The sequence below is a fragment of the Cervus canadensis genome, chromosome 2 (genome assembly GCF_019320065.1).
Source record: "Cervus canadensis isolate Bull #8, Minnesota chromosome 2, ASM1932006v1, whole genome shotgun sequence".
NCBI classification, from domain to species: Eukaryota; Metazoa; Chordata; class Mammalia; order Artiodactyla; family Cervidae; genus Cervus; species Cervus canadensis.
This window is the reverse complement of record NC_057387.1, coordinates 70,998,267-71,014,328: the sequence shown is the minus strand read 5'-3', so window position 1 is coordinate 71,014,328 and position 16,062 is coordinate 70,998,267. Positions and strand designations below refer to the sequence as shown.

Here is a 16,062-nt window from a genome sequence, read left to right as displayed (position 1 = left end):
TGCCACTTAAGTACTAAACAGGAGATTGGAATCCTCAAAGAATCCAATGTTGTGGATGTGTAATGAATCATTAATAACCTGGGCATGATAAATCTGTGTGCTTCTCTAAGTTGATCATACTGCAGTCGGTATTTAATACGGTATTTCATCATGTTTTCCTTAAAGTATTTTCAGATAATAATGTTTTCAGGTGCTGTGTTGTCTTTAATTTGGGGGTATTATACATATGGAGAGAGGTTTAGAGTTAATTAACTTAACATGAAGTGTAGAATTCTAGGAACAAACTTTTTGTTGAAGTTATTTTACACAGGTATTTATTTTGACAATGAAGGACAAATGGCTTTCATAATAAGAACTTACAGAAATGGGTATTTTGCTGTTACTTTCTCCCAACGTTCCTTTCATCGTTAGTAGTATTAATTAATGGTAAAATGGCAGGAAATGAAAGTGACACATCTGATTATTATTGATTACTTGATTGTAGTAATGTTATTTCTCAAAGTATATGAGATGATGGACATATTTATAAGAAAATTATTTCCAGTCCCACAAGTCATTAAGAATTTTTTTTAGAGTTGCTGACTATGAAACGGTTTTCTTGTGAAAATGTTCTTTTTATGATACTTTCATAAAAAAGTGACAGGGAAAAAAAAAAGATGACAGAAGTGTGGGATGTTACCTTGTCTGTGTCTCAAGGGGGAGTCATGGTAGAACAGACTGGCTTTTTGATTTGTAGTCGATGGAGTGGTTCCATCCTAATCAGGAAGAGTTGTGTGTTCCAGGTAACTTGATCTCTGGGGTGCTGTGCATTAAGGGGATTTTTTCCCTACATTGGGAAGAATAAATACTGACACATTTTTGCTCTGACTCCTTTATATATTCACCCATGTACAGGTCATTTTCTTTTCTGAAAGTATGTAAGCTTATAATGTAGTGAATTTTACATTACTTTAGTGGCCTTTCTAAATTGAATAGTATGAATGTAGAGCCTTTTGTTCATTTAATATTATATGTGTGTATGAATATATAGATTTTTCTTTTCTCTTCTTTTTTACTAATTTAAGTTTTAATAGCTAATCTGACCTGCACAATTTGGAAATACTTTATTGATGGTTTCTTTAAGCTCCCTACAGTGTTCAGTAGTAGTTTGTTGCAGATAATGTGCTATGGAGTCCTAATAGTCTAAAAGGGATTCATCTTTCCAAAAGTACTCCAAAAATTTACTGTTACTCATAAAATAAGATCAAATGACTTATTACTTGAAATTCTATTGGTTGTAAATATATTTGTTGCTTGATTTCTTTTTTTTTTTTTTTAATGGGTATATGTTTCTCCCAGGAGGTGTTCATATCCACCTGGAACTCTGACATGCTTGCTTTCTTTTGTTGTTCAAATGTCACCGATTCACACAATATAAAAATGCAACTGCTCCCTGACTTCTCTATTCAATTTAATTGCTTTTTCTCTGTAGAGCTGTTCACCAACTGACAAACTCCTCTGTCTTCTAGAATAAGGTTCCTTGGGGTCAGCAACATCCCTTGAGGGGCACTTTTAAAGTATTATGTGACTGAGCTCCAACCCACACCTACTGAAATCCTAATTTTAGCCCCAAATTCCTGTTTGTGGGGAAAATTCCTGGGATCACAAACATTTCACTGAGAACCTCAAGAAGGTGTCTCCCCTCATTTTATTATCAAATTCTCCTATTTCTTGGTTCTTTTAAGCCAGAAATTGCTAACTTAAAATTCCATGCAGTGATAACGACCTGTCTTCATAACAAGTAGTATTTTATGCCTCTTTTCAGTATGATAGCCTTATATATTCAGAGGGAACTAAGCCTTGTATCCTGTTTTACAAATGAGTGAACTGAAATTCACATAGATTTCTACCAGTGTCAGAACTAGTATTTGAAACCTAATGTGATTCTTTTCTACCACTTCATCATGATTTCCTTCAGAGGCAAGCAACTTGTGAGTGGAATCATTCTTTTACACCTAATAGGTATTCTTCAAATGTTTGATTTTAGTGAGGTATCAGTGAAGAAAGTCACTGGAATGCTTATCAGGTAATGATCCTTGAGAAGTATATGTCAGTTACTCAATAACTGAAGACTTCTGTAACACTGCAGATAAATCCATTACTACGTTCTCAGGGACCAAAAAGAGATACTTTAATGATCATATAAGTAACTTAGTATAGTTAGGTAAGGGAGGGAACATAATTTATCTTGAAAAAATTTTAATTTAAAAATATAAAATATTTTAAAATATAAAATCTACATTTAAAACTAAATGCAACAATTTACTGTATTTTTTTAGAACTAAAGAACAACACATGAGGGAAAGAGGATGTGAGGTCAACAGAGTTAATTTTGTCACAGACTTGCTGTTTTGTGGGGCTTAAGAGATACTTTGTTTATAAGCTCAAAATTCTCTCCTCTAAAATGGTTAGCTCAATATTAAGATGAGGTTGAAAGAACTGACCCAGACCAGAATTTCTACTTTAGCAGTCATGAATATCTGTTAAGGATCTTGTTAAGAATCAGAGCCTTCCTATGAAAAGGATTCTCACATTCAGTGGGCTTGAGGTGGAAGAGTCATCTGAATTTTACGTGTGTCCCAGAAGATTCTGAAACAAGCCTCAGAGGTCACTAAGAGACTAGACACAGTACCACCAACACTCTTAGATACAGGATGGCAGCGTCACACAAGGTGCCCTTTTCCCTATCTTGTTCCTCAGTTCTTTTCACCTGCACTGCCTCTTCTATATTAATTCTTAAAGGTAAGGATATTCTCAAAGGTAATTTATGTTTAATTCTTAACAGTCATATTTTTAGCAGTGGTACTTGCACAAGATCCTAGGGTGGGAAAATTTCCAATGTCAGTTCTTATTAACGTCTCTTATTGATTTTAACTGAGAAAATGTGACAGTATAAATTGCAGGACCAAACGGCAGTGGTTTTAAACGACATTTTAAAGTGGGGCGAGATGAATTATCTGCCCTTTTGAGTCCTTACTGTACTTTCCCATAATATTTAAATTGTTCATATTTTATCTTTACCGCACCACCACTTACAGGTATGATAGAGTAGTCAAATAATGTTGCACAGACATGGGTGGATAGAAAAAAATGTGAACATTTAAGATCACTAAATGGAAATATATTGGGAGCACGTAGGCATACTTTCTAATTTTTTCGAAAGAACCTTTGATTGATTGTGTTCTTTAATAACCTGATACTTTATAGTCATGTTTGCGTTGAGTTAGATGACAGTAGGCGGTGTCAGAGGAGTATGGAGGTCCCTTTTCTTACTGGGGTAAAATCGCCCCACAGTGTTGTGTTCATTTCTGCTCTACCGCAAAGAATCAGCTGTGTGTACACACACCCCTCCCTGGATCTCCATCCCGCCCGGCTGGCTTGGCGCAGAGCACGGAACTGAGCTCCTGGCTGTACGGCAGCATCCTGCTGGCTGTTTGACACGTGGTAGTGTGTATCTGTCAGCCTACTCTGCCGGTTGATCCCACTGTCCCCACCCACGTCTACATGTCCCTTCCCTATGTCTGCATCTCTATACCTGCCCTGCAAATAGGAACAAAATTGGGTCATTGGTAGAGATGTATAGTAGCGTCACTTTTTAAGAAATGTAAATGCTTACACTTTAGAACGTAAAATGATAGCATTTGAAAGAGCTTTTTAATTTAGTTGTAAAAATGTGACTGTCAGAAATAGTAAGAGCTATGTAGCCCTAGTACTAGTGATGAAAAAGCATTATTTTCACTATACTGGGTGCAGCATTTTTAAATTTCAGAACAGTGATGCTTCACATTAAAAAAAATTGTATCCTTTCAAAAAAAACCATTTTCCAGTAAAGTTCGGTAGCAGTATGGCTTAAGTCCATTTCAGTGCATACATTGACAGCTTTGCTTTGAACCTAGATTAGCATCTGTGCTAATAAGGGCAGTGCCTTTAGGAAAACTTAACATTCTAAGAGGTTAGAGTTCTCAAGAGTATAGACTGATGTTGGTAAGAAGTTTTTATTTTCATATCGTGCCCAAATTATAAGAAAATGTTTCAGCACTTAATCTGAAACACTTGGTGTGACCAATCTGATGTAATCCAATTTTTATATATACATGAAAATCTCGTTTACTTAGAAAAGTTGACAATTACCCCCTTCTAATAATTCAAAAGTATTACGGGATTTCCCTCATTATTGAGTCTGAAAATATAATTGGCTTGTTAAAGCAGTGGTTCTTTACACTGGGTGCATATTAAAATCGTCAGGGAGAATTAAAGATGGCATCATTCAGTCCTTCTTTCATCAGAGATCTTGATTTAATTGTAGTCCTCCCCCCACTTCCAAGATTCTAATATAAACCTGGGATAATGTGATTACTTTAGTTCATTGATTTTCAAATAGCTTTTGGTTTGGTGTTAGAGAGCAAAGAAACCCCTACCATATTTATTTATTTATTTATTTTTTTTTTACCCCTACCTTATTTAATCTTTCCTTCCACAAAAAGTTTAGTGGCAGAAATTTAACTGTCTTATATTTTTTAAAAAAACACTCTGCTCCCTTCCTAATCTTATCTTGCTTAGAGCAACTGTTGCTTGTACCTTAGCTTGTTTTTGTTTTACATAAACAAGTTGCCAAGAAAAGTGATTTTTTGTTAATTGAAATTTTGGGTAATAGTTGGGGGGGGGGGAGTATTATTCCCATGAGTACTTTATTTTTTTCTCTGTGTGAAAGTGCTCTGAGAGACCCTTAACTATTTATAATGCCTGGAAGATTTAATAAGCTGTAGATGAAAGAGGACAGGGCATTTAGTAGGCAGGTCAAGAAAACTCATTGATTGTCAAAGAGATGTACTTGACCATAATATTCTTCTGTCCCTGAAATGGAAAATGTTTGTTTTTAGCTCTAAAAAGTTAGCCATAATGAAAAGTTTTCCAAGCCAAAACTAGTTACTTGCTATTTGTATTTTAAAATGGCTGGTATTGATACTATGAAATAAATGTTGACATTTTTGTGATCTGTTCAGACTCTTGAGACTGGTTTCAAACTTTTTTTAACTTGATGTGTTATGAATTTAAGCACTGATTGTTTTGGGTATGATTTTCTATAGTCAGTTCTGTGGATAGTACTTTATTGAAAAACGCCATGTGTTTTTTGAACTGGTTAATATGTGTGCAGTTATGTATTCCTCTGCCTCTTAAGCTTTTGGAATGCAGGTATTTGTGAGTCATTCATTTGTGTTTTTGCTTATAATTTCCTCTTCTTTATGTTATCTGTGTATTTTTTAGTGATTCGCCTTTACCAGTCTCCTCCCGAGTCTGCTTTGTTAAGTTCCATGATCCGGACTCAGCAGTTGTGGCACAGCATCTGACAAACACTGTATTCGTTGACAGAGCTTTGATAGTCGTACCATATGCAGAAGGTTTGTGCTTTGTTTAACTACCTATGTGGGCATCCTATGATGACCATCTACCTCAGTGTAGTTTTAGAATGAGCATTAGTAGCATGTTAAAAAAATCTAAGCTATTAACATTTTGAAACCCTTGTTATACTGTGGTCCATATTTTTTTACATGAAGGCTTTCTAACTTAAAATTCAAAATCTGATTTGTTTTTATAAGATATTTAACCTTTTACATTATTTTAAAACATTTTAAGTTCATTAAAACCACTTCCCTAATCGTAATTCCTTAAGATACATCTGCTTAGTTAATTTAATATTGTTTTATATAAAAGTCCTGAAGGTGAACGGTTCACTTCATGAACATTTACACAGAAAGCTTCAAATAAATGCATGATGATGTTTCTATTTTGAATAAATGTGACCAGGTTGGTTTATTTCCATAGTGATTCCTGTTAGTGATTCTTCTTACCAATAACTTTAAAAAATATATCCCACATTGAATTTCAGTATACCAAGGGTCGCATTGGTTTTGGTTTTTATGAAGTTCAATATTTCCTATAGCTTAGGTGCCAAATGGGCACTGGGTGTTTTGTTTTATGCCAGATTTTCTTGTTCATTCTTGCTATATTTTCTAGAATATCTCTAAATAATAAATTCTTCTCTCTGTTATTTGTGTGTGTGATTTTTATAGTGGAGAAGGCAAATGCAAAACTCTTCCAGATGACTGAAAAACAGTGGGTCCTCTGCAGCTACAGGGGATTCTAGACATTAACTAAAGGCCAGCAAGCACTCAAGTCCCCCAAGTGTTTTCATGGTGTAACCATTTGTTAACTACATTTTCTCTCTTTTTACATTTTAGGCTGTTAAAGTAATTTGGCAGAAAAATAATGAGCAGGGTTTTTGGATCTTAAAAAAGCCACTGTGACAAGACAACACTATTTTTATTCCACTTTGTGAAATTTTCTAAGACATACTTTATACTTAGCTTGTTCCCAGTGTACTGCTACTTTATTTGCTTTTTGGTAACTATAAATTTAGTGAAAGAAGTCACTGAAATATGTTAAAATTATTGGATTTTATTAACATATATGCTGACCGGGGTATAAATGCTTTCCCCTCTCCTTGGTGAACTGGTCAGTGGAAGCAGAATCTAGATACTGTTAACTTTAGTTGCTGTCTTTGAATATTGATGTGAACATTTAAACCGTTCCTTGTAAAAATTGTGAAATGTCTAGTCCTTAAAACTTAGAAAAATTTCCTCTGTGGTTTTCTAAAGAAATTAAATTGCATTCATGGATAAATTAAGGCATGCTATATAGCAGTAAATCTGTCTCCGTGATATTGAAGTGTATGAGCCCAGTTTTAAGGTTTTAAAGTGTATGTATATATGTAGTGATAAACTTGTGAGTTAGTGTGTTTTGATTAAGCATTTTCTGTCAGTGTGCCTGTTGTAGGATGACTTAACCATCAAGAGAAAATTTACAGAATTCAAATTTAGGATAAGTGTATGTAGAACATAGCTTTTGGAACAAGGGTCAAATCATGTGAGTAATTTGCAAAACACTAGTTAGCCTTATAATTATAAAAATTCTTTTTGGCTAAATATTATGTCATAGTTCCCAAGCCCTGAACATAATACAGTATATCATATAACAAGATTTCATAAATATTTTTAGACCATAGTAATTTTTTTGGATTTGTTTTGAAACAGATATTTAGGGAGTAGATTATTAGAATTACAGAAATGCTTAGTTACAGAATCTATTAGTATATTACTGGTAATTATTGGTATGGTATGCTGTATTAATGTTGCCTCCACTAAATAACTGATGTACTCAAGCCTTTTGTCACCATTCACCCTGGTTTTAGCTCTTACATTATGCCGTTGCTTCTTGGTCAGTGTTTTAGAACAATAGACACAAAGTCTACGGTAAGGAATAGTCTTTAACCGGTAAAACTGAGATAGCTGAATTTGGAAGGAACTCTTAATAATAATGCATTTGGGGACTATTTAGGTTCCTTGGTTAATGTTTGTTTCTTTTGTCTGTTTCTTTTTCTTTCGTTTCTACACATTCATGCAGTATTTCATGGTTCTATCAAAGCAGCAGTAAAAAAAATACTCTTGACGCATGAAAATTAACTGGTGAGGGGCCTCATTGCTATTTTTAAATTGTAGTTTTATTTTTAAATAGTCTTTTTTTAATCAGAGGATCAGATGCATGACTTTTTTTTTTAATGGATGCAGATCTTCTATCCGGTGTCTCACAATAAATTCAAGAGGATTTTAGTTTGCCAGAAATGTTGCAAATGCACTAATTTTAGCAAGATGTCGATACTTAATATTATCCTCTTGAGACATAATTTTGCATGCAAAATTATCCCATAATCTTTGTAGGTTTGTTAATAATGATGCATTAATGCCCTATATCTAAATCTTCTCCCTTCTCCCCCCCTCCATAACTCTTGGTATCTAAATTGATGACAGCTCTGACACAAGCAAGATAACAGTGCTGTGTAGTATACATTTGTTTATATTATCGGCACTTCTCAGTTTAGGTGGAAGGAACCATTACCTTTATTTAACAGTGGTTTTTCTTTTTTGTTGTTGTGTTTTACAGTTCTTTTCCCTGGTTCAGCCTGAACTATATACCAGGCCCTGCTGAAAATACCACCCAACAGTTTTCTTCTGCAGCTTATCCAGTTTCTCTTAAGTGCCCTGTACATATTGTATGTTTTATGATGAGATGCAGTTTCTTAATATGTATTACAGAAATACTACTGGTATTTGCAAATATGTAGTTTAATTGTATTATTGAACTCTCATTTTGGGGGCTTGGGCACATTAACAGATTAATCCATCTGTATAGGGCTTTTGCTGTTGGATAGAATTTAAATTGTCTACATAAATATTTGTCTCAGGACCCTTAGATTTTATCTGAATACACAGATTAGGCTTTAAAAACAGACATACATGTTGTTTTTGGCTTTAGGAGTTTGGCTAAGTTAGCTTTTGAACTGACACTATGTAGCAGCATTTTTTGGTATGGTTAGCATGGCACATATTGGAACATAAAGCATTTTACTGTACAGGTAAGGAATGTGCCATGTTTTACTTATTCTCTCTCTCTTTCCCTCTCATTCACTCCCACACACATCCTGTGTGTGTTCAGAGACCTTCAGAAACATTCATATTCATTTTCATGAGTCAGCAAAAGCCCTACTCTTGATTCAACAGAATATTTCCTTTACATACTTTTTTCTCTTAATTTTTACAAAATTGTATGGTAGGTGTAAAAGAAAATCATAGTAACTGTACCATATTATTAACCCCTAAATCAAACTTTTTTTGTCTTGTGTATCTTGATTTTTCTGTGTGCTTTATAGTGAAGCAGCCGACACGAGTCGTTGTTCATAAAACAGCTTTTGAAAGTTGAGAGCACACCCCTGGAGAACCGACTGTGCTTGCTTACGTTTGGTTCATGACTTAAAAATCGAGTACAGGTGATGAAATCTTGGCAGTGTTAACAAAAAAGTAGTGTGTATTGTGCTATTTTTTTTTTACTCTAGAAACTTAACCATTTGTAGAGAAAAAGGAAACAAATTTTCACACATTGAAGTTTCTGACATAAAATTAATGATAAATAATCATAGAAATCAAGCTTTATATTTTAGCGAACATAAGTACTTTCAACAAACTCAGGTGGTGTATCAGGGAGACATTTTCTGGGTGTTTTTGTGTGTTTTCTGTCTTGCAGAAGAGTGTGTTCTAATGCATGGGTGTTTCTCTGCAGGAGTTATTCCTGATGAGACTAAGGCTTTGTCTCTGTTGGCACCAGCTAATGCAGTGGCAGGTCTTCTGCCTGGTGGTGGACTCCTGCCTACTCCTAACCCACTTACCCAGGTAATAGTTCTATTGAATTCTTAAAGCGTGGAAAGGAACACCAAATGGTGGATAAAGCTAAATATATTTGTGCCTTTTTTGAGTGTTGTGTGATTCCACTTCACAGACTATTGTCACATGGTCAGAGTATTGTAAAATGCTGTTGTATTGTAATCATAAGTATTAAAGTGGTAGTTTACATTATAAGGACATTCTCAAAAATAATAATATATCTTGTAGAGATGGAGGTGGGAGGGGGGATCGGGATGGGGAATACATGTAAATAAATCCATGGCTGATTGATGTCAATGTATGACAAAAACCACTACAATATTGTAATTAGCCTCCAACTAATAAAAATAAATGAAAAAAAAATAGTAATATATCTTATCATTTTGTCACTGACTCTCAAAAAAGCCCATAAATCATGAGGCATATTTGTGTTGCACATGTTTAAAATAGTATGTTCATTTGAATGGAGAAAATGAAGGTATGAAGTTAAGACTTTTTTTTTCTTTCCCCATACCGTTTTATCTTTTGCTCTTGGGGTTTGCATTAAGTAGATGACGTGAAGATGAATTTTAAGTTCTGGGTAATTCATAGATACCTTTGATGTATAAAATTGTGTAATAAATAAGCCAATTTTACAATAGTTGATCCTTGAACAACATGAGTTTGAACTGTTTGCTCCACTTATATGAGGATTTCTTTTTAACTACTACATGGCTTTCCTGGTGGCTCGGACAGTAAAGAATCTACCTGCAATGTAGGAGATCCAGGTTTGATCACTATGTTGGGAAGATCCCCTGGAGAAGGGAATGGCTACCCACTCCACTCCAGTATTCGTGCCTGGAGAATTCTGTGAACAGAGGAGCGTAGTGGGCTGTATAGTCCATGAGGTTGCAGAGAGTTGGACACAACTGAGCAACTAATGCTTTCACTTTGAACACGTATTATAGTACTACACAACTCAAGATTGGTTGAATCAAAATACGGGCCAGTGGATATGGAGAGCTGACTGAAGTTACAGGTCTGTTTTCAACTACATGAGGCGTCAGCACCTCTAGCCCCCATGTTGCTCAAGGATCAACTGTATTAACAGGATTTTAACTCAGTGATCGGTTAAATTACAGTAAGTCTGCTACCTATACTTAATAAATAATAATGAAACTAGGAGAACTTTAAGCACTGTGCTTGTGAAGAAGCTTAAACTGCCTGCACAGTTTTAAGATTTTGCATTGTTTGTGTGCATTAAATTGACTGATTATGAGGAATTCCCTTGTGGCTCAGAAAGTGGAGAATCCTCCTGCAATGCAGGAGACCTGTGTTCGATCTCTGGGTCAGGATGATCCCCTGGAGAAGGGAATGGCTACCCATTTCACTACTCTGTGTGTGGAGAATCCCATGGACAGAGGTTACAGTCCAAGGGGGTGCAAAGAGTCAGACACAACTGAGAGACTAAGAACATACAACAGGAAGTTACTAGGGAACTCTTAATGAATATAAGAATCTCAGGTATAGAAAGAGCCACTACTGCTGTGGCTAAGAATTGTAAGTAAATAGGTATTAGTTGCTAAGTCTTATCAGATCCTTTGTGACCTCATGGACTGTAGCCCACCAGTCCATGGGATTCTCTAGGCAGGAATACTGGAGTGGGTTGCCACTCCCCTCTCCAGGGGATCTTCCCACCCCAGGGATGGAACCCCGGTCTCCCACACTACAGGCAGGTTCTTTACCAGCTGAGCCACCAAGGAAGCCCCAAGGAATAAATTTAAGATACACATTTAGTTGGGGGGAGGAGCCCGCACAGCTTACAGACTTCAACTAGCAATCATCCAACCCTTTAGAGGAAAAAAAAAAGTTGACATACTCTCCCAGCCTGACAGTATAAGACAGAAACAAAATTTTAAATAAGCACAATTTGGAATTCCACAGATTGGCGCTGTTCCATTGGCTGCTTTGGGAGCTCCTACCCTTGATCCTGCCCTTGCTGCCCTTGGGCTTCCTGGAGCTAACTTGAACTCACAGGTAATTTAATATCCTTGAACTCTGAGCTCGTTTTGGTAATTAAAGAATTTGCTTCATTAGATTTTAGTTTGCATTTCAACAGCAGGAGATAACTGACTGTTACATGGTAGTGACTTTTTCTTACATAAACTTGTTAATGAGAGATTAGAGGGTCACTGCATTAGCCCCTTGCCCATTAAAGAATTTCTCATTTTATAATGTTCAAAGCAAAGACTAGTTTCATAGGAAGCCACTACCACATCAATGTTGCAGAGTCAGAATACAAGTCATGAAAAGATAGGAATGTGTTTATAATTTGTTCTCTTGTCATTTACTCACTTGGAAATTTTTGTTTTCCATCATTGCAATTTAGATAAACTTTTCTGAAGTTCTTTATGAAAACCTTTTGATTATTATACTGACTGAGCACTTTGATTTTTGTTTTACATGTTTCCTTAAAATGTTACTTGTCCTCAGGAAATCTTTATATAAGCGAATCTATAAAATCTAGATTGTTCAACTTCATCATATTTGTATTTAACCTGATAAAGCAGCTCTGGATATCCGGTACTGTAGTCACTATTGTCATCTGTTTATTTTTTTGCAGCTAGAAAATTTACTGTGACATATTTAGCTAGCATTATATTTCTGTTGGTCATTGTGGTGCTTGGGATATGTTAGCTTCTATAGGCTTGCCAAATTGTTCTAGGACATTTCAACATACTAAAAAAAATTAAAATAGTAATCATTTATTATTCTGTGTGTTCTCATTTTTAATATTTTTATTTTCCAGTCTCTTGCTGCAGATCAGTTGCTGAAACTTATGAGTACTGTTGATCCCAAGTAAGAACTTTTTTCCTTTCGCTTCCATTGATGATAGAAATATGTCAGTGTCTGCAGATAGCAGTTATTTTTTGATAGCTAAAAGAAATTTATCTCAAGCATGCAATACATAATCCTATTTTCTAGAAAGAAAAATCCAGAAGTAAGCCCATCTATAAAGGGTTTTGTTTTGGTGTAATTTTTAATTTTTGAAGATCATTGTAAATAGCTTAAACCAGAGTGACCAAAACCATCTACCAGAAAAATGGTGCAAAGCAAAATGGTTGTCTGAGGAGGCCTTACAGATAGCTGAGAAGAGAAGTGAAAGTCAAAGAGAAAAGGAAAGATAGTGCAGAATTCCAAAGATTACTTAGATAAGAAAGCCTTCCTAAGTGAACAGTGCAAAGAAATAGACTCAATACAATGGGAAAGACTAGAGATCTCTTCAGGAAAGTTGGAGATGCTAAGGAATTATTTCATGCAAAGATCAGCACAATAAAGGACAGAAAAGGCAAGGACATAACAGAAGCAAAAGATACTAAGAAAAGGTAGCAAAAATACACAGGTGAACTGTACAAAAAAGGTCTTAAGGACATGGATAAAAATGATGGTGTAATCACATACCTAGTGCCCCATATCCTGGAATGTGAAGTCAAGTGGGCTTTAGGAAGCATTACTATGAACAAAGCGAATGGACGTGAATGGATTCCAGCTGTTATTTCAAATCTTAAAAGATGATGCTATTAAAGTACTGCACTCAATATGCCATCAAATTTGGAAAACTCATCAGTGGCCACAGGACTAGAAACAGTCGGTTTTCATTCCAATCCCACAGAAGATGAGTGCCAAAGAATGTTCACCTACTGTACAGTTGCACTTACTTCACATGCTAGCAAGGTAATGCTCACAATCCTTCAAGCCAGGCTTCAACAGTACATGAACCAAGAACTTGCGGTGTACAAGCTGATTTAGAAAGGCAGAGGAACCAGAGATCAAACAGCCAGTGTCCATTGGATCATAGAAAAAGCAAGGGAATTCCAGAAAAACATCTTCTTCATTGATTACATGAAAGCCTTTGACTGTGGATCACAACGAACTGGAAAATTCTTCAAGAAATGGGAATACCAGATCACCTTACCTATCCCCTGAGAAACTTGTATGCAGGTCAAGAACCAACAGAACCAGATCATGGAGCAACGGACTGGTTCAAAATTGGGAAAGGGGTATGTCAAAGCTGTATATTGTTGCCGTTTATTTAACTTATATGCAGAGTACATCATGAGAAATGCCAGGCTGGATGAAACACAAGCTGGAATCAAGATTGCCTTTCTGCTGCAAGCCAAGCTGCTTCTCAGACTTATTTCATGAATATCATCCTAAGGATTGTCTCAGGATGACGATTAGAGAGCTTAATGTTGTCTTTAGTTGATTCATTTAAAAAATTACATTGACTGCCTCCTATAAGCTTGTACCTTCATGGCATTTATACTCAGGAAGGGACACATTTTTTAACTACAGTGAAGCATGTGCATCCAACTCAAGGAGGTACAGAGCTGCTGTGGGAACGTTATGACAAGGAGAAGAACTTGGCTTGAATATTAGAGAAACCTGGGAGATGAATAAGAGAAAGACAGAATTGAGGGAAGCACTAGCCCAGAGTGAGAGTAATATACATCACATGCTAAAAGTCACTGTCTTTTCAGTGCTTTGAAAAGTTTTATTCATGGTGCTGTTTATATTACCTACTTGACATATCACAGATTCTTGAGAAGTTTTCATTAGTCATTTCTTAGTGTGTTAAGTGCAAGTCACTCAGTCATTTTCAACTCTTTGCGACCCCATGGACTATACAGTTCATGAAATTCTCCAGGCCAGAATAGTGGAGTGTGTATAGCCATTCCCTTCTCCAGGGGATCTTCCCAACCCAGGGGTCCAACCCAGGGCTCCCGCATCACAGGCAGATTCTTCACCAACTGAGCCACAAGGAAAGCACCTTAGTGTGTGAAATCTGAGCTAAATTCATTTTCTTTTTTTTCTTTTTAATTGGAGGCTAATTACTTTACAATAGTGTGGTGGTTTTTGCCATACATTGACATGAAACAACCATGGATGTACATGTGTTCCCTATCCTGAACACCCCTCCTGCCTCCCTCCTCCCTCCTCATCCCATCCCTCAGGGTCATCCCAGTGCACCAGCCCTGAGCACCCTGTCTCATGCATGGAACCTGGACTGACAATGATAATATACAGAGTTCAATGCTATTCTCTCAAATCATCCCACCCTCGCCTTCTCCCACGGAGTCCAAAAGACTGTTCTATACATCTGTGGTCTCTTTTGCTGTCTCGCATGTAGGGTCATCGTTACCATCATTCTAAATTCCATATGGGTTAGCATACTATATTGGTGTTTTTCTTTCTGACTGACTTCACTCTGTATAATAGGCTCCAGTTTCATCCACCTCATTAGAACTGATTTTCTTTTTAACTGGGTGAAAGTCACTGTCAGTAAGTAGGAAAGCATGTGAGGGAGGCAGAACAGAATCATTTGATTATATTAGTTACTGGCATTTTTTCTAAACATGACCAGGTGAAATCCAAGCATGTATCTACCATGAAGCTTATTAAGTAAAATATGACTAATAGAGTTAAAAAATAAAAGACCTCCCCGTAGTCTTTCTTGTTTACATTTTACACTGCCCACAAATAACTATCATCCTCAACTTGGTGTCTATGGTTTTTTCTCACTTTTATAAACCCTTAAGGCTAAAGACTAGACCCTTTAACCTTTTCAGTCAGGAATTTCATAAGTAACCTTGGTATGTCATCAGCTTCTGCCTCAGTTTGTCATCTGCAAACTTAAAAAGGAATTCTCTTCCTCAACAAAATTAGAATGAAGTAGAAAAGTTTTTTAAATCACGTGAAGGAACGTTCTATTAATCAAAAATAATTGCCATTATTATATTCTTGTTTACTAACAATTCTTAGAAAGTATAAGGAAAGTTGATGGATGTTCAGCAAAATTAGTTTTTTCTTGACATATCTGCGTCTTTTAAAATGGCAAGTGCCATTTCACTATATTGTGTGTGATTTTGCCAAAGTTACGGAGTCTTCTCACTTTTTTAAAGGAGTATCTTAGTAAAATGATGGGAAACAGGTATTTAATTGGATATATAAATATGTTTTTAAATATGTCAAATGCAATTCTTGGTTCTATTCCAGATTGAATCATGTCGCTGCTGGTCTTGTTTCACCAAGTCTGAAATCTGATACCTCTAGTAAAGAAATAGAGGAAGCCATGAAGAGAGTACGAGAAGCACAGTCCTTAATTTCTGCTGCTATAGAACCAGGTAAAATAGATCTATGCAGTTATGTTTAGAAATATTTTGAATAATACTTCAGTCATTTTTTCCCCCATATTTTTATAAAAGGTCTTTTAGGGCCGTGATTCTCATTTCAGAGGTGGATGGGTGGTATGGATAAATGTTGTCACCCAGACATATTTGGAAATACCTGGAGAAACTTAGTTGTCATGCTGGTACAAACTACATCCAGTGGGTAGAGGGCCAGGGATATGCTAAACATCTTACAGCGTTCAAGACAGACACCTCCCAATTCCTAAAGAGAGAATTACTCATTCTGAAACATTGGTGCCTAGGAGTACCTAATGCTTTGTGTGGTATTTTGGTGGTTTTTAATTTGGGGGGTTTTACTGTTGTTTTTAGTCATTTATGTTTGCCTAAGTTCAGGTATGACCTAAATCAAATCCCTTAATGATTATATAGTGGAAGTGAGAAATAGATTTAAGGGACTACATCTGATAGATAGAGTACCTGATGCCCTATGTACAGTGGTTTGTGACATAGTATAGGAGACAGGGATCAAGACCATCGCCAAGAAAAAGAAATGCAAACAGCAAAATGGCTGTCTGAGGAGG

The 16,062-nt window shown here is 36.0% G+C and overlaps 1 protein-coding gene across 8 annotated transcripts in view; it reads left to right on the top strand.

Annotated features, from left to right (window-relative positions):
* SRSF11 (serine and arginine rich splicing factor 11) overlaps positions 1–16,062 on the top strand; it is a 49,723-nt gene that overhangs the window by 14,258 nt on the left and 19,403 nt on the right. For 7 of the 8 annotated variants that reach the window (XM_043460991.1, XM_043460990.1, XM_043460989.1 and 4 more), the window contains exons 3-7: positions 5,305–5,438; positions 9,211–9,320; positions 11,235–11,327; positions 12,100–12,149; positions 15,348–15,475. In XM_043460991.1, the coding sequence (XP_043316926.1) occupies positions 5,305–5,438; positions 9,211–9,320; positions 11,235–11,327; positions 12,100–12,149; positions 15,348–15,475 (515 nt within the window). Of the gene's footprint in view, positions 1–5,304; positions 5,439–7,500; positions 8,921–9,210; positions 9,321–11,234; positions 11,328–12,099; positions 12,150–15,347; positions 15,476–16,062 lie in introns of those variants that run through there. The other variant, XM_043460996.1, reaches the window with a different exon arrangement.